The 22,063-nt window shown below is 43.9% G+C and overlaps 1 protein-coding gene across 1 annotated transcript in view; it reads left to right on the forward strand.

The window, feature by feature from the left end:
- Window positions 1-19,385, forward strand: part of LOC137535358 (zinc finger protein 850-like) — a 92,604-nt gene extending 73,219 nt beyond the window's left edge. Inside the window, exon 4 of the mRNA XM_068257186.1 lies at window positions 14,427-19,385. Coding sequence (XP_068113287.1) covers window positions 14,427-15,905 — 1,479 coding nt within the window. The 3' untranslated portion in view covers window positions 15,906-19,385. The remainder of the gene's footprint in view (window positions 1-14,426) is intronic.
- The last annotated feature ends 2,678 nt before the right edge of the window (window positions 19,386-22,063 follow it).

The raw sequence follows: 22,063 nt of genomic DNA on the forward strand, positions 1-22,063 counted from the left end.
CCAGAATAGTGCCCCAGTATAGCCAGTTTAGTGCCCCAGTATAGCCAGTATAGTGCCCCAGTATAGCCCCCCCAGTATAGCCAGAATAGTGCCCCAGTATAGCTAGAATAGTGCCCCAGTATAGCCAGTTTAGTGCCCCAGGATAGCCAGTATAGTACCCCAGAATAGTGCCCCAGTATAGCTAGAATAGTGCCCCAGTATAGCCAGTTTAGTGCCTCCCGCCCATCCCCGCGGCCGCCGCTGTTATTACCTTGTTAACAGCGGCCGCTCTCCCCTCTCCGGCGCGTGTATATTCAAGCAGCGTATCTCCGGCTGCTCTGTGTGATGCACTGATGCGGAAGAAAGGAGGGCAGCGGCTTCCTGTAACGGCGATATGTATCGCCGTTACTATGGTAACCGAGCCCTGCCTCCTTCCGCATCAGTGCATCACACAGAGCAGCCGGAGATACGCTGCTAGCATATACATGGTCTGGAGAGGGGAGAGCGGCCGCTGCTAAGGTAATAACAGCGGCGGCCGCAGGGACGGGCGGGAGGGGGGATAAGAGCACGGCACACCAGGCAACGTTCCGCGGCACACTAGTGTGCCGCGGAACAGCGGTTGGGAAACACTGGTCTAGTGAATCCCTTACACGTGCCATAGATTATGTCTGGCATCTCACCTTCCTAGTAATAATTCAGTCACATCACAGAGACAAGAGAAGATGTATATGGAATATAGCCATGTCCCTCCAGTGCCGGCATCTCACCTTCCTAGTAATAATTCAGTCACATCACAGAGACAAGAGGAGATGTATATGGAATATAGCCGTGTCCCTGCAGTGCCGGCATCTCACCTTCCTAGTAATAATTCAGTCACATCACAGAGACAAGAGAAGATGTATATGGAATATAGCCATGTCCCTCCAGTGCTGGCATCCCACCTTCCTAGTAATAATTCAGTCACATCACAGAGACAAGAGGAGATGTATATGGAATATAGCCATGTCCCTCCAGAGCCGGCATCTCAACTTCCTAGTAATAATTCAGTCACGTCACAGAGACAAGAGAAGATGTATATGGAATATAGCCATGTCCCCCCAGTGCTGGCATCTCACCTTCCTAGTAATAACCCAGTCACATCACAGAGACAAGAGAAGATGTATATGGAATATAGCCATGTCCCTCCAGTGCTGGCATCTCACCTTCCTAGTAATAATTCAGTCACATCACAGAGACAAGAGAAGATGTATATGGAATATAGCCATGTCCCTCCAGTGCTGGCATCTCACCTTCCTAGTAATAATTCAGTCACATCACAGAGACAAGAGGAGATGTATATGGAATATAGCCATGTCCCCCCAGTGCTGGCATCTCACCTTCCTAGTAATAATTCACATCACAGAGACAAGAGGAGATGTATATGGAATATAGCCATGTCCCTCCAGTGCTGGCATCTCACCTTCCTAGTAATAATTCAGTCACATCACAGAGACAAGAGGAGATGTATATGGAATATAGCCATGTCCCTCCAGTGCTGGCATTTCCCATGTACCTTAACCATTGCCCTTCACTCACACTAGGAGAGAGACACGAGGGCGTCAAAACCTCCTGTGGTTCTCACTTCTTCTGCTTACCTTGTAAACAACCTAGTATTCTATTACCTCTTATTGAAAATGTATCAGACTGTAATATACATATTGACTATACATGATATACATTCATACAGTCAGCTGTATCACAGTTTAAGTTTAGGTGGGGGGAAGTTAGTGTTAGGTGTAGGGAGGAGGAGGTTAGTGTTAGGCGTAGGGGAAGGTTAGTGTTAGGTGTAGGTATGGGGGGGGGGGGGGTTAGTGTTGGGTGTAGGTATGGGGGGGGGAGGTTGGTGTTAGGTGACTATACATGATATACATTCATACAGTCAGCCATTTCACAGCTCTCTTGTGTTAGGCGTAAGTATAGGGAATGTTAGTCGGTGTTAGGTGTATAGAGGAGGAGGTTAGTGTTAGGTGTAAGGAGAAGTTAGTGTTAGGTGTAGGTAGGGGGAAGTTAGTGTTAGGTGTATGTAGGGGGAAGTTAGTTTTTGGTGTAGGCATGGAGAAGGCTAGTGTTAGGTGTAGAGAGGAGGTTAATGTTAGGTGTAAGTAGGGGGGAGTATAGTGTTAGATGTTGATAGGGGAGGTTAGTGTTAGGTGTAGATAGGGAGAGGTTAGTGTTAGGTTTAGGTGGGGGGAGGTTAGTGTTAGGTGTAGATAGGGAGAGGTTGGTGTTAGGTTTAGGTGGGGGGAGGTTAGTGTTAGGTGTAGGGAGGAGGAGGTTAGTGTTAGGCATAGGGGAAGGTTAGTGTTAGGTGTAAGTAATGGGGGGGGGGGGGTTAGTGTTGGGTGTAGGGAAGAGGAGGTTAGTGTTAGGTGTAGGTATGGGAGAGGTTGGTGTTGTTGAGGGAAGGTGGGGGGGAAGAGTTAGTGTAAGGTGTGGGGGGCGGGTTAGTGTTAGGTGTAGGTAGAGGGAGGTTAGTGTTAGGTGTCGGTAGAGGGAGGTTAGTTTTAGGTGTAGGTAGGGGGGAGGTTGGTGTTAGGTGTAGGTAGGAAGAGGTTAGTGTTAGGTGTAGGAAGGGGGAGGTTAGTGTTAGGTGTAGGTAGGGGGAGGTTAGTGTTCGATGTAGGAAGGGAGTTAGCATTAGGTGTAGGTAGGGGGGAGGTTGGTGTTAGGCATAAGTAGAGGGGATGTTAGTGTTATGTGGGGAATGGAGTTAGTGTTATGCATAGGTAGAGGGAGGTTAGTATTAGGTGTACGTAGGGTGAAGGGTTAGTATTAGGTAGAGGTGTGGAGGGAACATTGCACCCATTTTAACATGTGGTGCTTTTAAATGTACGCCTTGAAGGGAGTAGTAGAATTTTACTTTAGGGTAGTAGGCCTTTATTCCTGAGAATGATACAAAGTATCTATATATTGGACTAGGTTAGATAATTGCCCCTTAGGGATGGAGGCATAGAGAGGAATATAATCTGTGAATAGTGCGGAGTGGAGCTGTGACTGGCTGATCCTGTATGCCATGGAATACTGAGCCCATAAGGTCCTCGTGGAGCAGCTACCACCTCCAGCTGGTGCCTCACACGTATGCACACTCTCTGTATTACCTTATCTCTGGATTTCTATTACTTCTTATGCTATAAATTATGCAGCTAAATACACCTGTTATCATCTGTAAGATAGGTAGAAAACGAGGTGCACAGGACCACTAGCCTGGGTCACTCCGGAGTGCTCAAGGCCCAAAATAGTTCCACCAAGTCAGATACTGTAGAGATAGGAGCGGCCGGGCACATCCAGTAAAAAAAGACCTTTATTGAAATGCATTTAAAATCGGTGCAGACAAACTAGACGACAGTCAGCCAGAAGAGAAAGGGGCAAGCATGTAACAGGATCGTCAACAGCTGTTTCGCACTCTACATAGGAGCGCTTCCTCAGGACCTGTGCTTATTACTGCAGTCACAGGAGTTGTATGTTTATCCTAGCCGTTATGGGAGGCCGGCCTGTTTCTCTTCCCTGTGAAGGAGGACATTTTCCCTGATAGCTTTTCCCAGCAGCTGTTCATAGCAACAGTCACTAAGGCCGGCAGCCAATAATATGTTGTGCATCAAAAAAGAAAAACAGTTGAATCAGGCACTGCAGTGGTTACTGTTTTAATGGTGTTTCAGATTGTGGATAAAATCACCATTGTTATATCAAAATTGTGACATTCAAAAAGGTAGGTGCAAAACATCATCATCTGTAGAAAAAATCGTCATGTGCAAACATCTTGTGCATTCAAATAGTTGCAAGAGGAGGATGTCCTACCATATCAAAAGGTGGCGGTGGTGGGTGCAGGGCAAAATCAGTAGCCTAACGGCCGTTTCGTACGGCGGTGCTTCTTCCGAGGCTGATCCACTCGGAAGAGCCCTGCACCCACCACCGCCACCTTTTAATATGGTAGGACATCCTCCTCTTGCAACTATTTGAATGCACAATATGTTTGCACATGACGATTTTTTCTACAGATGATGATGTTTTGCACCTACCTTTTTGAATGTCACAATTTTGATATAACAATGGTGATTTTATCCACAATCTGAAACAAGATTAAAACAGTAACCACTGCAGTGCCTGATTCAACTGTTTTTCTTTTTTGATGCTGATCCTATGTGTATTTTTCGCTAATTAGTCATGAGCACGTAGTATCTGTTATAGTATCAAGGTGGCCTTTAGAACATCTGTCCATCCCCATTCCCAGTGACACGGCTACAGGTTTTGTAGTGCCGGCAACCTTTTGCTCCTTGATTTGATCAATAATATGTTGTGCAATCCAGTTGTTGTGGGTCAGTGGAGGTCTCAGGGTAGGGATGTTCTGATGGAGCAGGTTCTGTCCATTGTGTCCAGTTGCAGCAGTTCAGACAGTGCCACCGGATGACCATATCCATTGTATCTCTGATGGAGAGAAGCCAATGTGCAGTCAGGAGCCACTGGTGTTGGGTGGTCCCGCAGTGGGAGAGGTTGGAGTATGCAGAAAGATGATGGCTGGTGAGTCACAGCTAGGGGGTGGAGCCAGGTAACAAGGGGCTTGGCTGGTAGGACAGGCAGAAAAGATGGAGGCTGCAGCTGGGGAGGGGTTGGGTGGCCTCTGCTGCTTTGGTCTTGGTATTGGCACTGTCCCAGTTGGGAGGTTTGTTGCTCTTGGAGGGTTTGGGGTTAGTAGGTGATGGACAGGTGAGGTCAGGATATGGAGCTGCAGTTCCCTCTGCCTAGTTCATTAGGTGCCAGAGCCATAAGTAATGATCATTTGTAGCTAATTAGCTGCAGGCCTCAGCTCCTATCTTCCTCTGTCTCCAGCTGTTCTCTCCTCACATCCTCATCCATTTACCGCTGCCGGCACTGCTGTAACCTCCCAGGAATGTGTGCATGGAGAGGAGGAGAGAAGCACCAGATGATGAGCAAGGCACACTGGGAGAGAGGACTGTGGTACTGAATGTGCAGGAGACCACAGCTTATGGGATATTATCACCCCTAGCAAATTATGTTCTTTCCTGTGCTCTGTTTATTACTGCTAATATCTTACAGCTTTAATTTGTTATCCATTTCAGAACTGAGTTCTGAGCTCAAAAAACAAGAGAAGGTATCCGAGGAGTGTTCTGCAGTCTGTAGAAGAGAAACACATGATGAGAACAGACAAAGAGGAAGAAGTATGTGAGGAGTGATCAGCAGTCTATGGAGGAGCGTGACATGATGGGGACAATTAAAGAAGAAGAAGAAGATAAGAAGTATGTGAGGAGTGATCAGCAGTCTATGAAGGAGGGTGACATGATGAGGACAATTAAAGAAGAGGAAGAAGAGACATATGTGAGGAGTGATCAGCAGTGTATGGAGGAGGGTGACATGATGAGGACAAGTAAAGAAGAAGAAGAAGAGAAGTATGTGAGGAGTGGTCAGCAGTCTATGGAGGGGGGTGACATGATGAAGACAAATAAAGAGAAAACCCCATATTCAGAGGGCAGAACAGGTGAGTAATCAATATTAAGTGTTGAATATCTTGTTGATTATTATGACTGTGTCACTGCTCACAGACTGGCCATATTAGGAGTTATAATGCAAGGATCAGTGCAGGGCTGTGGAGTCGGAGTCGGGGCAATTTTGGGTGCCTGGAGTCGGAGTCAGGAAAAAATGCACCAACTCCGACTCCTAATGAATTTAATCTGTAATTAAAATAGAAAATATGATAAAATGTTCTATTTCTCAGATAATAGTCATCATAAATAATTTATACATACAGTAATAGCTGTGCTTAGTCCACAAAAATTAAATAAACCAATCAAAATTAGTTACTTGTTAGGGCTGCACGATTTTAGGGGAAAAAAAAATTCTCTCAAAAATTGCGATTTCGATTTTTTCACGATTTTCTTCAAATCAAGCTTTAGCACTAAGTTCACATTGCCCCAACTACACTCTGCTAACACCTGATGATCCACCAATACACTACACTATGCTAACTTGAATCTTGATGCCCCACCAATTAAACTCCACTGCACAATGCTAACCTCTGATTCCCATCAATAACACACTAAGCTAACTCCTGATGCCCACCAGCTATGCTACAATGCACTACTCTAATGCTCGCTCTAGACGCCGCGATGTGTCTTATCAATCGAGCTGCTTATGCGGCTCGATTGATAAGTTCCGACAGGTCCGATTTCGCCGCCGCCGATTCCCTGCTCGTTCCCCACGAGCGGACAATTGCAGGGAATCGAGCAGAAGATAAGCGGGGACGAGGGGGGGTCGAATCCGATGCATGTGGGGACGCGGCGGGGATGCGGCAGATCGCTCCGTCTAGATCCAGCTTAACACCTTCTGCCCCCATTCCCAGCTACACTACACTTAACCCCTGCAGCTACAATGACTACTCTGCAACTGCCACTGTTAAGCCTGAAGCACTAGGCAGACAGGCTAGTTAAAGTAGTGGCTAAGCTGCATGGGCATGAAGCAGAGCCTGTGACAGAGAGCACAGCAGGACCAGGCAGATAGAGCATACACACAGACTGTATACAGGGTGTATACCAGGGCTGTGGAGTCGGTCCAAAAATCCACCGACTCTGACTCCTTAGTTTAGGATTCCTCCGACTCCTCGACTCCGACTCCTCTAATTTGCATATTACAATTGTGTTGATTAACAGTATGTAACGTGAAATTTGTCTCTTAACTGCCAACGCTTAGGAATTTTACAAGACAACTGAAGTGAGAAGGATATGGAGACTGCCATATTTATTCCCTTTAGACTAAAACTAGTCCTTGGTAAGAGTACTTGTAAAAGGTACAAACCGGAACAAAGAACAAGAATTAGTTACTTGTGCTGCTTCAATAAAGCAGTCCCCGTATTTTTAAAGTCAGATATACATATTTAAAGTCAGATATACACATCTGATTGTGACTGTACAGTATATATGATGTGTACACAGGAATCTCTTATATATACTAAATAACGTCTATGCTGTAAGAATAAAGCCTGATGTGTAGCCGTGTCACTAATAGAGATGGTCAATGAGATGGAAATAATTCTGCATTGATGCTGGTTTATGCAAATGTACTCACTCTCTTTGCTCATAAAATCAAATAATTTGATATGTTGTTAAAATTTGGTTTGGTGACTACAAATTAAAGGGTACCTGAGACGGATGAAAAGAAGAGTGTTATACATACCTGGGGCTTTCTCCAGCCCCCTTCAGGCTAATCAGTCCCTCGTTGTCCTCCTTCACCACCTGGAACTTCTGCTATGAGTCCCGGTAATTCAGCCAGTCAGAGCAGTCTGGCTACGTGCCGCTTCCACAGCCAGGAGCATTCTGCACAGGTGTAGTACGCCCCCGGCAGCGGAGTGTGTGCATGCGCACTACGCCAGACTGGCTCAAGTACCTGGACTCATAGCAGAAGATCCAGGTGGCGAAAGAGGACAGCGAGGGACTGATTAGCCTGAAGGGGGCTGGAAGAAGCCCCAGGTATGTTTAAAACTTTAATTTCATCTGTCTCAGGTTTACTTTGGTACACAGTAGTACTATACTCTACATATGCACTCCCCACAGAGCTGCAGGGAATCCACTGAGAATGTTGTGCACATTGAACAGAGAGGTGTTGTCTGTCACCCATAAACCTTGTTCAGATTGTGCATGAAGAATGTGTAATAGAGGAAGAATCTCCTCATTCCCCTGCAGAGTACCTGCACATCACTCTTACATGTACCCACAGTTACATTGCCTAGGGCCTGATAGATGTTATTTGTTCCAGTCTGTACCTTTTACAAGTAATCTTACCAAGGACTAGTTTTAGTCTATGACTAAAGGGAAAAAATATGGCAGTCTCCATATCCTTCTCACTTCAGATGAATTTTAAAATTCCTAAGCGTTGGCAGTTAAGAGACGAATTTCATGTTACATACTTTCAATCAACAAGATTTTAATATGCAAATTAGAGGAGTCGGAGTCGAGGAGTCTGAGTCGGTGGAATCCTAAACTGAGGAGTTGGAGTCGGTGGATTTTTGTAACTACTCCACAGCCCTGGATCAGTGTTGCACCTGTAAATAGTACATTTAACACCAGCTAATTTGAAAATAAGAGTATCCACCTCTCTTACAAAGATAAACAATATCGTGTAATAATCAAAAAAGTGCTAAGTGCATTTAAAACACCGCTATGTAGCAATTCATCAGAATAAAATGTGCAGTAACAATAATACATGAATAAATAGACAATAGAATATATCGGTACGTACCTACAGCCACTCACGCATTCAGACCACGGACACCTCCACTCGCTGAAGTGACAAAATTAACTGGGAGGGTCCTGAAAAAGTGTGCAAAAATAGCAAATAGTAAAAAGCAAAAAATGAAAAGCAAAAATATGTCATTAACCTACTTATAAACAAAATGATGCATTGAACCTGCTAATAAACTGCAGGCTTCTGTGAAAGAATCATCAACCATTAAATGTGCTTGAAAGTAGTTTAGCAGTTTGTAGTCGTAGCACATTTAGTGCAAATCTTATGCAGGATGATGCAGGTCAGATTGCTTTTCCCTTTGTGCGGGTGAATGTAAGTCACTAGCTGCAATTGCTGCAATGACTGGATAATCACTAATAGAATGTGCTGATGTTCAATGGTAGTTAAAGAGGATCTGAAATGAAAATAATCATATGATATAATGAATTGTATGTGTAGTACAGCAAAGAAATAGAACATTAGTAGCAAAGAATAGAGTCTCCTATTGTTTTCAGTACAGGATGAGTTAAGAAACTTCAGTTGTTATCTATGCAGAAGAGCTGCTGAGAGCTCTCAGACCCACTGGGTGAAATACAGTCCTGTTTTCTGAGGCACTTATACATCAAATAGAAAGCGAGACACAGCTTCAGATTAGGTTTTACTGCCGGGGAGTTCAGAGGATCATTAGCTCCGCTTTGTTTTATAGTTTGAAATACAGAGTGTGGTTTGTAATTGCAAATATGACAGAACAATGCAATGTTATAAAGAGAGACTGAAGCCTTTCAAAATACCTCTTTTTATGCTGCAGGCTTCTTCATCAATATAACCCAAGCTGATTCGCCGCGGGGTCTCAGCAGAACGAGGGCCTTATACCCCCCAAATCCCGTAGCAAAATTCCACGGCTTTCCATGTCGCGGATTGTGCTGCCGGGGAGGCGGAGCTTTGCGCTGTAGCTCTGCCTCCAGTACAGTCAGTCCGCGCTGATCGCCACCTCTCCCCTCTCAGTGATAGAAGACTGAGAGGGGCGGGGAGAGGCGGAGCTTTAGGCTGTAGCTCCGCCTCCAGTACAGTCAGTCTGCGCTGATCGCCGCCTCTCCCCTCTCAGTGAAAGAAGACTGAGAGAGGCGGGGAGAGGTGGAGCTTTGCGCAGTAGCTCTGCCTCCAGTACAGTCAGTCCGCGCTGATCGCCGCCTCTCCCCTCTCAGTGAAAGAAGACTGAGAGAGGCGGGGAGAGGCGGAGCTTTGCGCTGTAGCTCTGCCTCCAGTACAGTCAGTCTGGCTGATCGCCGCCTCTCCCCTCTCAGTGATAGAAGACTGAGAGGGGTGGGGAGAGGCGGAGCTTTGTGCTGTAGCTCTGCCTCCAGTACAGTCAGTCTGGCTGATCGCCGCCTCTCCCCTTTCAGTGAAAGAAGACTGAGAGGGGCGGGGAGAGGCGGAGCTTTGCGCTGTAGCTCTGCCTCCAGTACAGTCAGTCTGCGCTAATCGCCGCCTCTCCCCTCTCAGTGAAAGAAGACTGAGAGGGGCGGGTAGAGGCGGAGCTTTGCGCTGTAGCTCTGCCTCCAGTACAGTCAGTCTGCTCTGATCGCTGCCTCTCCCCTCTCAGTGATAGAAGACTGAGAGAGGCGGGGAGAGGCGGAGCTTTGCGCTGTAGCTCTGCCTCCAGTACAGTCAGTCTGGCTGATCGCCGCCTCTCCCCTCTCAGTGATAGAAGACTGAGAGAGGCGGGGAGAGGCGGAGATCAGTGCAGAGTGATGCGAGTAGATGCAGAGCTACTGCACAAAGCTCTGTCTCTACCCGGAAGGAGCCCCAAATCTTTCCCCGGCTATTTCAGGGGGATTAAGACCTTGTTCTGCCGCGTCCCCACGGCGAATCAGCTTGAGCTATGATGATGAAGAGGCCTGCAGCATAAAAACAGGTATTTTGAAAGGCTTCAGACTCTCTTTAGAGAAAAGCTATATAACTAAAAATAAAATGATGATACTCTTTTCTTTGCTACTAATATACTATTAATTATCCGTACTACACATACAATTCGTTATCTCATAAGTTTTGTTTCGTTTCAGTGTCACTTTAATACACAGGAATCCTGTGCAGAGTGTAGGTAAAACTCAGTTTTGAAAATAGATGTTAGACGTGGGCTGAAACGTGGTGAGTGCAGTAGGCAGCGTGGTTTGCAGACACTTACCATGTGTATTTGTAGATACCCCTGTATTAATAAGGCCTGGAGAAGAGTGTTGTACCTGGGTGCCCCATTTTCCCCTTTGGCCCTGGCTTGCTGCTATTTTGTATTAAAGTGAACATCGGCGCCTGATTTGGCGGACACTTGAGTTGCATGAGGAATGGGAATTACACGCCCGTGCTGCATCCCTGTGAGATCCATGCTGCGTTTATTTCAGGAAATGTTAAATAAGCCACACTATTTACCTGCCTAAACATTTTTAGTGGCAGCCACTGTCTCAGAGGCCTAAAAAAAATATTTAGGCAGGTAAATGCCCAATTTTTCAGGCATCTCAGACAGTGGCTGCAACCACAAATGTATTAGGCAGGTAATCCCAAATTTGTCAAGCCTCTCAGTCAGTGGCAGCAATTTAAAATGTTTAGGCAGGTAAATGCATATATATATATATATATATATATATATATATATATATATATATATATATATATATATATATATATATATATATATATATATATATATATATTTTTTTTTACAATAAAGTTTTATTAAGTGAAATAAAAAAAGGTGTGTACAGTTATACACAGGTATACACAAATCAAATCCATTTGTGGGGCTAAAAACATAAAAACGTGCAAAGTTCAATTAAGCATGTTAGCCAGTTTGTCACATGTTAGAAGATATAAAAAAAAATCTGCTAGACAGCAACAGGCTGGTATCTTGGCATTACTGGAAAGGGGATTGTGTCTGCTATGCATGAAATAATCTATTGCCAGCTGGGAAGCATGCTAACCATGATTACAAGGTACTTACATACTGAAAGCTAACAATAACAATAATAATAACATTTCTATAGAGCTTTTCTCCCATAGCATGCAAAGCGCTTAGGCTCTCTCAGATTCAGAAATTGGCAGTAGGATGAAGTATTGACACAACAGAAATTATATTTCTGCAAATGCCAGACTAAACAGGTGGGTTTTCAGTCTGGATTGAAACACATCCAGAGATGGAGCTGTCCTGATCTGCTGAGGTAAGGATTTCCATAATGTAGGAGAGGCATGACAGAAGGCTCTGGGACCAAAAGTTTCCAGGTGAACTCTGGGTATGACTAGATTATTAGAACATGTGGATCTGAGATTGCGGGGATTGCTACACAGCTGTAACATTTCTTTCATATATCCAGGGCCAGATTATGTAGTGATTTAAATGTCAGTAGGCCAATCTGGAATAGGTCCCTCCATTCTATAGGTAGCCAGTGAAGGGAGTGCAGGACTGGTGTTATGTGGCAGTGATGGGGTTGGTTAACAGTCTGGCAGCAGTATTCTGTATCAGCTGTAGGCAGTACAAGTCCTTTTTTTTGGAAGGCTGGTGTAGAGAACATTGCACTAGTCCAGTCGGGATGTAAGGAAGGCATGAACTAAGGTTGACAGATCTGTGGGGATGAAGTGCTTGATTTTTGCAATGTTCTTCAAGTGAAAATAGGATGATTTTACCACAGCAGAGATGTGGGTTCTGAAGTTTAAATCCCCATCAATTAGAACTCCCAGGCTACGCACATGCTCAGAGCTGTGTAGATCTGTGCCTCCTATTCCCAGTGGTGAAGACTTCAGGAGAAGTTGTTTTTGTTGTCATTCGCTTTCCTCCGATTAGAAGGACTTAAGTTTTATCTGCATTTAGTCTCAGCCAGTTGTCACTCATCCATTGCTGTAGTTCAGCTAGGCAGGTGTTTATTGTTGGGAGTTGGGTCTGTCACCCCAGGCTTGAAGGAAAGATATAGTTGGGTGTCATTAGCATAGCAGTGGGATGTCAGTCCGTCAGGTATGTCAGGCTGAGAGCTAGCAGAGGCATCCCATAGGCTGGCAGGGTAAAATACACAACCTGTGTTTTGGGGTATCATTGGCGCTCCTTCCATCTATCCCATACTAGAGTTCTTGATGGCCTCCTATCTACACACACTCGTTTTTGTTTTTTATAAGGAAATGAGCTGTCTACTCTTTTAACCCAGTTTTGAAAGGTTAGTGGCGAGGGCACAAGCCATCTATCTGCTTGCCGCCTCTTGCCTGGCCATGATCAGCACTCCTGACAAAAAGGATTTACGGGGAGTTGCCAAACCCTCATCATGTATGACACCCAAAATGCATACAATTGGATCAGCGTTCATAGGGAACCTTGTCATGCAAGAATTTTGTAAGTTGTTTCCAGTCATCTATTATCACGGGGTAATCCTTAATAAGATGAAAAAAGGGGGGTGCGGGAGATATTTGGGACAGACATCAGTGGCCATGGAGTTATATTTAACTAGCCTGTTCGGGGTCAGATAGTCCTGCTGGAGAATATATAATTGCATGATTCTACCATGAACATAGGGGGATACCTTTTTCACAGCATCAAGGGCATCTTCCCAATCCTCATCTACATTATTATTATTATTATTATTTTTTTTTTATTATTATTATGATTATTTAGTATTTATATAGCGCCATCATCTTCCGCAGCGCTGTACAGAGTATCTATTGTCTTGTCACTAACTGTGCCTCAGAGGGGCTCACAATATAATCCCTACCATAGTCATATGTTTATGTATGTTTTGTACAGTACATGTATTGTAGTCTAGGGCCAATTTAGGGAGAAGCTAACTAACATATCTGTATGTTTTTGGGGTGCCCGGAGGAAACCCATGCAGCCACGGGGAGAACATACAAACTCCTTGCAGATGTTGAACTGGCTGGGATTTGAACCAGGGACCCAGTGCTGCAAGGCGACAGCGCTAACCACTACGACGTTGTGCTACCTAAATAAAAATTATATACTCATTGAAGTTGTTCTTCTTCCCACGACTAAGTCTCTTGTGACACAGGATGCATTTGGCTTCTGTACTGTATCAGGCAGACACACAGAAATAAGCCCACACTGCAGAGCCTTGTACTGATGCTCTGGTACCGGTAGGAGTGACTGGGCAATGTGTCTGGCTGACCCCAGGTGACTTCACACTTTCCTGTTTGCCTCCTGTCCCCTGCAATCTCTCCCTGCTTCTCACTCTTATCCTCCCTTTCCAAGGCTCTGTCTCTCCCTCTGATTGCTCCTCCTTCTGTTCCTCTCTTGTGGGCACCCATGTGACATCCATCACCCCCATCGCTTACACTTCCCAGCTCACAGTAGGTGCCACAGCAGGGAAATTGCACCTTGTGGTGACCTCAGTACTGTCGTCTGAGTGTCTAACTTCCTCTATACATACACCTTATTAATATGGATCTACGTATATAACTTTAATTAGAGGAAAACTAGTAATAAAACATAATATTTAATTCAATTAGGATAAAAACATTGTAAAGCCGCTGAAACATCATTGTGAAGTGAAAACACAGTGGGGGTTACCTACGCAGCTCTTACTGTTACTGTAAGGCCTGGGACCCACTAAGCACTTGTGATTTGAGAAGCCCTTGATAATGTAATGCTATGTGTGTGATCACACGTGAGGGATGGGATTTGTTGTTTTATCCCCCATAGCATTACATTAGCAAGAGCTTCACAAATCACAAGTGCTTAGAAAATTGCTGCCAGTGGTTTCCAGGCCTAGCTCTGAGATGGTGCAAATTGTATGCTAATTATATGCAAAATTCTGCATCTGCTTCATCTGGTCCATTTTCAAACTGCATAAACTTTGCCTCAACTTGGAATTCTTAGCAGCTCACTGACCATCGCTAATGATAATTGTTCCTCCTCTCAGAATTCTATAACAGGAAGTGATGATGTTTCTCTATTTGCAGAGCGGAGTCTCGGCATCAGGAACCTCTCAGAGACTCGTCTCTCTGTATCCACAGACTGTACACCGGATGATGATGTCACTGGACAAGAGTCTCCTGCAGATATCCTGGTTACTCCAAATTTTCCCCCAGACTCCCCTCACCTGTCTAACCCTGAGGGGCCTCATACCCAGCACAGCTCTTCCCCTGCTGGAGGGTCTTATTCCTGTTCCATGTGTGGGAAATGTTTTGTTCAGATATCGCATCTTGCCAGACATGAGAGATCTCACACTGGAGAGAAGCCCTATTCATGTGCTGAGTGTGGGAAATGTTTTGTTCGGAAATCACATCTTGTCAGACATGAGAGATCTCACACTGGTGAGAAGCCCTATTCATGTGCTGAGTGTGGGAAATGCTTTGTACAGATATCGCATCTTGTCATACACAAGAGATCTCACATTGGTGAGAAGCCCTTTTCCTGTGCTGAGTGTGGGAAATGTTTTATTCAAAAATCAGTTCTTGTTATTCATGAGAGATCTCACACTGGTGAGAAGCCCTATTCATGTATAGATTGTGGGAAATGTTTTGCATCTAAAGAAGGCCTTATACTTCATGAGAGATCTCACACTGGTGAGAAGCCCTATTCATGTGCTGAGTGTGGAAAATGTTTTGGCTCTAAATCAAACCTTATCAAACATGAGAGAACTCACAGTGGCGAGAAGCCCTATTCATGTGCCGAGTGTGGGAAATGTTTTGTACAGCTATCACATCTGGTTAGACATCAGACATCTCACACTGGTGTGAAGCCCTATTCATGTTCTGAGTGTGGGAAATGTTTTGTTCGGAAATCACATCTTGTCAGGCATGAGAGATCTCACACTGGTGAGAAGCCCTATTCATGTGCTGAGTGTGGGAAATGTTTTATACAGATATCACATCTTGTCACACACAAGAGATCTCACACTGGTGAGAAGCCCTTTTCATGTGCTGAGTGTGGGAAATGTTTTGTTCAGAAATCACTGCTTGTCAGACATGAGATCTCTCACACTGGTGAGAAGCCCTTTTCCTGTGCTGAGTGTGGGAAATGTTTTATTCAAAAATCAGTTCTTGTTATTCATGAGAGATCTCACACTGGTGAGAAGCCCTATTCCTGTATAGACTGTGGGAAATGTTTTGCATCTAAAGATGGCTTTATACATCATGAGAGATCTCACACTGGTGAGAAGCCCTATACATGTCCTGAGTGTGGAAAATGTTTTGGCTCTAAATCAATCCTTATCAAACATAAGAGATCTCACACTGGCGAGAAGCCCTATTCATGCTCTGAGTGTGGGAAATGTTTTGTACAGATAACAAATCTTGTCAGGCATGAGATGTCTCACACTGGTGAGAAACCCTTCTCATGTGCTGAGTGTGGGAAATGTTTTGCACGTAAATCACATCTTGTCAGGCATGATAGATCTCACACTGGTGAGAAGCCCTATTCATGTGCTGAGTGTGGGAAATGTTTTGTAGAGAAATCACAGCTTGTCAGTCATGAGAGATCTCACACTGGTGAGAAGCCCTATCCATGTGCTGAGTGTGGGAAATGTTTTGTACAGAAATCACAGCTTGTCAGACATGAGAAGTCTCACACTGGTGAGAAACCCTATTCTTGTGCTGAGTGTGGGAAATGTTTTAGGCGTAAAGAAAGCCTTGTCAGTCATGAGAGATCTCACACTGCTGACAAGCCCTAAGCATGTGTTGTGTATGGGAAATGTTGTTGTTGTTTGGAAATCACTGCTTGTTATATATTTGTGTTGAGTGTGGGAAATGTTTTGGCCATAAGTGGTCTTTTACAATGCTTTTATTTTTGTCTCTTGCAAAGTGCTCATAGAAATATTTCAACACAGAGTCCTGAGGACACTGGTAAAGCTGAATGGAGGTGACATGAGGAGATAAACATGGGTACATATAGTACTAACCCGAGATAGAACTTGCCTGAGTTCATGTTTTATATTTTTAATTGTAAGGGTTAATAAACCAGGTGCTTTTTTATGCAAATGATGCAGAATCTGCAGTCACAGCTCTCCTGAAAAGTACATAAAACAACATGCTATTATCTGGGAATATTAGATGATCCCAGTCATCCAGACTGACCTGAGGAAAGGAGATTTCCCTCTCTCTGTCTCTCTGTGTCTTTTTATATTCAGGAAACATGAAGGGATTTGAGCTGAATGCACAAAGTCCAGTAAGATAAGAAGAGAGGGATTTATCTCCCAGCAATGTTACGCTGGACACACACAGGACTGATATTCAGAGAGATTGGATCACTGCGACTGTGACGGGATCTTCCAGAGATCTCCTGATTTCTCTAAATAATTGTAGGGGTAACGTTATAGATCTATATTGTTACGCCCTCACAGAGGAAGATTGGCTACTATTTTACATGATAATACTACAGTATAAATATGGGAGCAGGAAAAGATAAGGTATTATTACTCAGATGTATTCCCAGCAGCACGGCTGTGGAGTTGGAGCAGTTTTTTGGTATCTGGAGTCGGAGTTGTCCACAAATACACTGATTCCGACTCCTAGTAAATGGATACTTTAATTAAAAGAAATAATGTGATACAATATTCTGTTTCGCAGATAGCTCACAAAAATCTGAAATATACAGTAAAAGCTGTGCTTACTCTACAAAAATGAAACAATAAACCAATCAAACAACAAGTTACTTTTGCTGCAGCAGTAAAGCAGTCACCATATTCCTAACACCAGATACAGATATGTAACTGACTGTATGTGTGATGTGTACACAGGAATCTTTTATATATAATAACATCTCTGCATTCTAAACTGCCACAAATGTGGATCTAAGCTTTGTTGTAACTACTTATTTACTCCACCCCATCGGTTTCCTTTGTTAAGGTATGGATCATTTTTTGGTTAATTTCTCTGTGTATTTTTTTCTGTGGTTTTTGTGTGTGTTCTTTATCTAGTTCCCATTAGTTATTCCCTCTTCCAAATTTAGCCTACAGATACAATCTAACGCCACACTACCATTCTGAAGATATCAGATATAAATCTCCCATAGGGGACCTGCCCTCCTGGCACTGCAGGTGTTCCCCATATGGAAGAATATCTCAATCAGAGTTTGTTTTAATAGCCACATATCTCCATAGAATAATCACAATTTCTGTAGCATGTGATGTCTGTTGGCTTTGCCTATGGGAAGTACAGTACTGCTTATATGAAGCCTTTATGTAGTGACACAACAACAACAGACAACTCTCTCTGTTATGGTGGTGAACAAAACCTCTGTGGCTAGACTTATCATTTTATTTCCATCCAACACCCGGCCTGGCTTATATATAAAATGTTCTAACCTCTGTTTCTATATGGGATGTACATCCAGCTGATCTATAGAAGAAACTTGTGTGTATAATGTTTATATGATATAGTGTGATGGATGTTTCATTATTATTATTTGCAAATCACTGTAATGTTTTGTTTGTTCTGTATTACAAATCCTTTACTATAAATGTGATAGCATCTCTGTGGTAAGAATAAAGCCCAACGAGTAGCTGTGTCACTGGTAGGGATTGTCAATGAGATGCAAATAATTCTGTGTTGCTGCAGGTTTATGCAAATTATATATGCAAATGTATGCAGCTTGAAAATGGACCAATCAATTTCCACCTTTGCAGGACTGTGTGGAAGGGTGAGCAATGCACCCTGGGAAGTAAACACAACGGGAGGCTAAATGGGGCACTAGCTCACAAAGTATAGAAAGATGGAAATTAGGTGAAATGAACACTCACAAAGGGAAGCTGCACAGGGAGCCGCCAACCACTGGAAGCAGGTGGGAGAGGCACAAACCCGACTCCACCGGGGTACTTAGAGAGGGGGGTGATGGTCATAGTCTTATCCTCCTTGGTGGTAGTGATGTGTATGCACGTAAATACAAAACATACTGCGATTGGTATTGACGTGCATACACATCCAGTCCAAGTCGGATTCAGGTGATTGTTTTTTACTGACTCCACAGTGGTGATTCCCACGTATTGCAGATACACCCCAATGCCTCAGTGCTGCACCCCAAATGTAAATTAGGAGATGATTGGATACAGGTGTTTGGGCTGGAGGTGAGATACAGGAATTCTGGGGTGGAGAGGGGGACAGGTTATTGTTGTGTTACAATCACTGCTATAGACACCCCAATGCGTCAGTGCTGCACCCCAAATGTAAATTAGAAGGAGATGATTGGATACAGGTGTTTGGGCTGGAGGTGAGATACAGGAATTCTGGGGTGGAGAGGGGGACAGGTTATTGTTGTATGTGTTACAATCACTGCTATAGACACCCCAATGCCTCATTGCTGCACCCCAAATGTAAATTAGAAGGAGATGATTGGATACAGGTGTTTGGGCTGGAGGTGAGATACAGGAATTCTGGGGTGGAGAGGGGGACAGGTTATTGTTATATGTGTTACAATCACTGCTATAAACACCCCAATCCAATCACTGCTATAGACACCCCAATGCCTCAGTGCTGCACCCCAAATGTAAATTAGGAGATGATTGGATACAGGTGTTTGGGCTTGAGGTGAGATACAGGCATTCTGGGATGGAGATATGGGTTACAATCACATGCTATAGATCAGGAGTGGGCAAACCTTGCGTGTGGATTCCTAAAATTTCTCCCGCCTCCCAACCTCCCTCCCTTCAGAGTCGTGAGCGGGTGATATGCAGGGGTCAAAACCAGGGCTGTGGAGTCGGAGTTAACTGTAATTTAAAATAGAAAATATGATAAAATGTTATATTTCTCAGAAAATGGTCATCATAAATTATATAGACAGTAATAGCTGTGCTCAGCCCACAAAAATGAAATAAACCAATCAAAAATAGTTACTTGTGCTGCTTCAATAAAGCAGTCCCCGTATTTTTAAAGTCAGGTATACATATCTGATTGTGACTCTATATCTGATGTGTACACAGGAATCTTTTATATATACTAAATAACATTTATGCTGTAAGAATAAAGCCTGATGTGTAGCTGTGTCACTAATAGAGATGGTCAATCAGATGCAAATAATTCTGAGTTGATGCTGGTTTATGCAAATTTATGCGCTTCTTTGGCTCATGAAATCAAATAATTTCATATGTTGTTAAAATTTGGTTTAATGACTACAAATTTAAAAGTACCTGAGACGGATGAAAAGAAAAGTTTTATACATACCTGGGGCTTCCTCCAGCCCACTTCAGGCTAATCAGTCCCTCGCTGTCCTCTTCCGCCACCTGGATCTTCTGCTATGAGTCCTGGTAATTCAGCCAGTCAGCGCTGTCCGGCCACATGCCGCTTCCACAGCCAGGAGTGTTCTGCATCTGTGCAATAGTGCTGAGCAGGTGTAGTACATTCCTGGCGGCAGAGTGTGTGCATGCGTACTGCGCCCGACTGGCTCAAATGCCTGGACCCATAGAAGAAGATCCAGGTGGCGAAGGAGGACAGCGAGGGACTGATTAGCCTGAAGGGGGCTGGAGGAAGCCCCAGGTATGTATAAAACTTTAATCTGTCTCGGGTTTGCTTTGTTACACAGTATTACTATATTCTACACATGCACTCCCCACAGAGCTGCAGGGAATCCACTGAGAATGTTGTGCACATTGAACACAGAGGTGTTGTCTATCACCCTAAACCTTGTTCAGATTGTGCATGAAGAATGTAATAGAGGAAGAATCTCCTCATTCCCCTGCAGAGTACCTGCACATCACTCTTACATCTACCCACAGTTACATTGCCTAGGGCCTGATAGATGTTCTTTGTTCCTGTCTGTACCTTCTACAAGTACTCTTACCAAGGACTAGTTTTAGGCCTCGTTCACATCTATGCAGCGCAGATGGCCGTGTGATCGGAACACAACGCGTATGATCGCACGCCATCTGCGCTGCTCCCCACTGCATTGCTGATCCCATCCATTGACAGTGAATGGGTCAGCTCTGCACTCGCGGGCAGAATGCATGCAGCAGTACGCAAGCACATCATAGAGCATCGTACTGCTGTGCAGCACATTTGATGTGAATGGCAGAAGGGCTGTCTATACCCTTCTGCCGTTCTTGCATGTTACCACGTCATACGTACTTCCAAATACGTATAGAAGTGCGTATGATGTGAACGAGGCCTAAGTCTATGATTAAACGTATTAGAGGCAGAAGATCAGCTGGATAGCCAGGTAACTGGTATTGTTTAAAAGGGAATAAATATGTCAGCCTCCATATCCCTCTCAGTTCAGTTGTCTTTTAAAATTCCTAAGCATTGGCAGTTAACAGATGCATTTTATGTTACATACTTTCAATCAACAAAGATTGTAATATGCAAATAAGAGAAGTCGAGGAGTCGGAGGAATCCTAACCTGAGGAGTCGGAGTATTTTTGTACCAACTCCACAGCCCTGTTCAAAACTCGGCCATTCCAGCACCACATCTCCATGGCAACAGGGTGTCCCGTGACACTCTTCACATGACAACGCATTACACGCTGGAACCTCTTGATGTGTGTCACCCTGTTGCCTTGGATACATGATAATTGAATCGGCGATAAGTGAGTTTTGACTCCCACAAATCGCCCACTCAGGACTGCAGGGAGGGGGGGGGGGGGGAGAGAGAAATCTGGCCGCCTATCAGTGAGCCGGATGAACAATCAATGCTGCTACAGACAAATGTGGGAAGCTGTTGCTGGAAACGATTCTGTGTTATGTAACAAAATAAATCCTATTAGAATGGAAATCTGATGCATCTCCAAGTATCTCTCCTGTGATTAGAGCTGCTAATAAAGTTATTCCTCTGGATAATGTGCTGATTATTAGCTGTATATTGTTCCCACAGTGTGACGTGTTCTGTTCCTCTGCATGTAATGTAAGATGTAATATTACCTGCATCACTCAGATTTACTGTTATAAATAAAAGTGTTTGCAGCCAGAGCTCTCTGTAACATTGCAGGTCTGTAGTCTGTCACTGGTGATGGTCAATGATGAGATGCAAATAATTCCAAGTTGATGCAAAATCCCCCCCCCCCCTACAATTGGCACAAATAAGCTATACTGGGCTGAAAAAAATGAGGCCATGTGCTTCTTTGTTTTGAAGATCACAGCAATTATTTTTTTTCCAGACAATGGCATCACCCGGCCTCCCTACAGCAACGCACAGGCATGACAATGGGATGGTTGGTTAGTGCCGGGTTTGTGCTGCAAAAAGCCCTCTTCTATTTGTTCTACTTTTCAAAATATTAAAGATTTTTATAAAAGTGAAAAGTTCCTCCACCATTCATTCGCTTCATTATTGAGATGTTTCTGGTTTGTTTAATGTTCATTTTTCGCAGAGTAAAGCAGAGAAACAAAGTACTGCAAGAACTTTAAATATAATAGGATAACAGAAGCGCCAACAGGATAATAAACACTAAAAGAACTTAAAAACCCATCTTGGTAATAGAGGAGGCAGTGGTGGACTTACCTCCTCCAAGCACAACATACAACTGTGGATTTTAAGTCAAAATAATTTTATTGGTTATTCCAAATAAAGTGCAACGCGTTTCGCGGGGTACAAACCGGCTTCATCAGGCAATAACAGATAGGAGTAAACATCATCTGCCAGTATCATCAACGTTGAGCTCCTCTGTAAGTCCACCACTACCTCCTCTATTACCAAGATGGGTTTTTAAGTTCTTTTAGTGTTTTTTATCCTGTTGGCGCCTCTGTTATCCTATTATCTACATCAAGTCCACCCTTGGTGGAGGGTTGTACCCTTCCTACTTCTGCTACAGAGAGCGACTTTTAATCCTGAGTGGGGTCAGGACAATCTCCCCACCTGCTTTGACAGTGGTTGCCTAATTGGTAATCCTGGTTTGTAAGCATTAAATGA

The sequence above is a fragment of the Hyperolius riggenbachi genome, chromosome 10 (assembly GCF_040937935.1).
Source record: "Hyperolius riggenbachi isolate aHypRig1 chromosome 10, aHypRig1.pri, whole genome shotgun sequence".
Classification (NCBI taxonomy): domain Eukaryota; kingdom Metazoa; phylum Chordata; class Amphibia; order Anura; family Hyperoliidae; genus Hyperolius; species Hyperolius riggenbachi.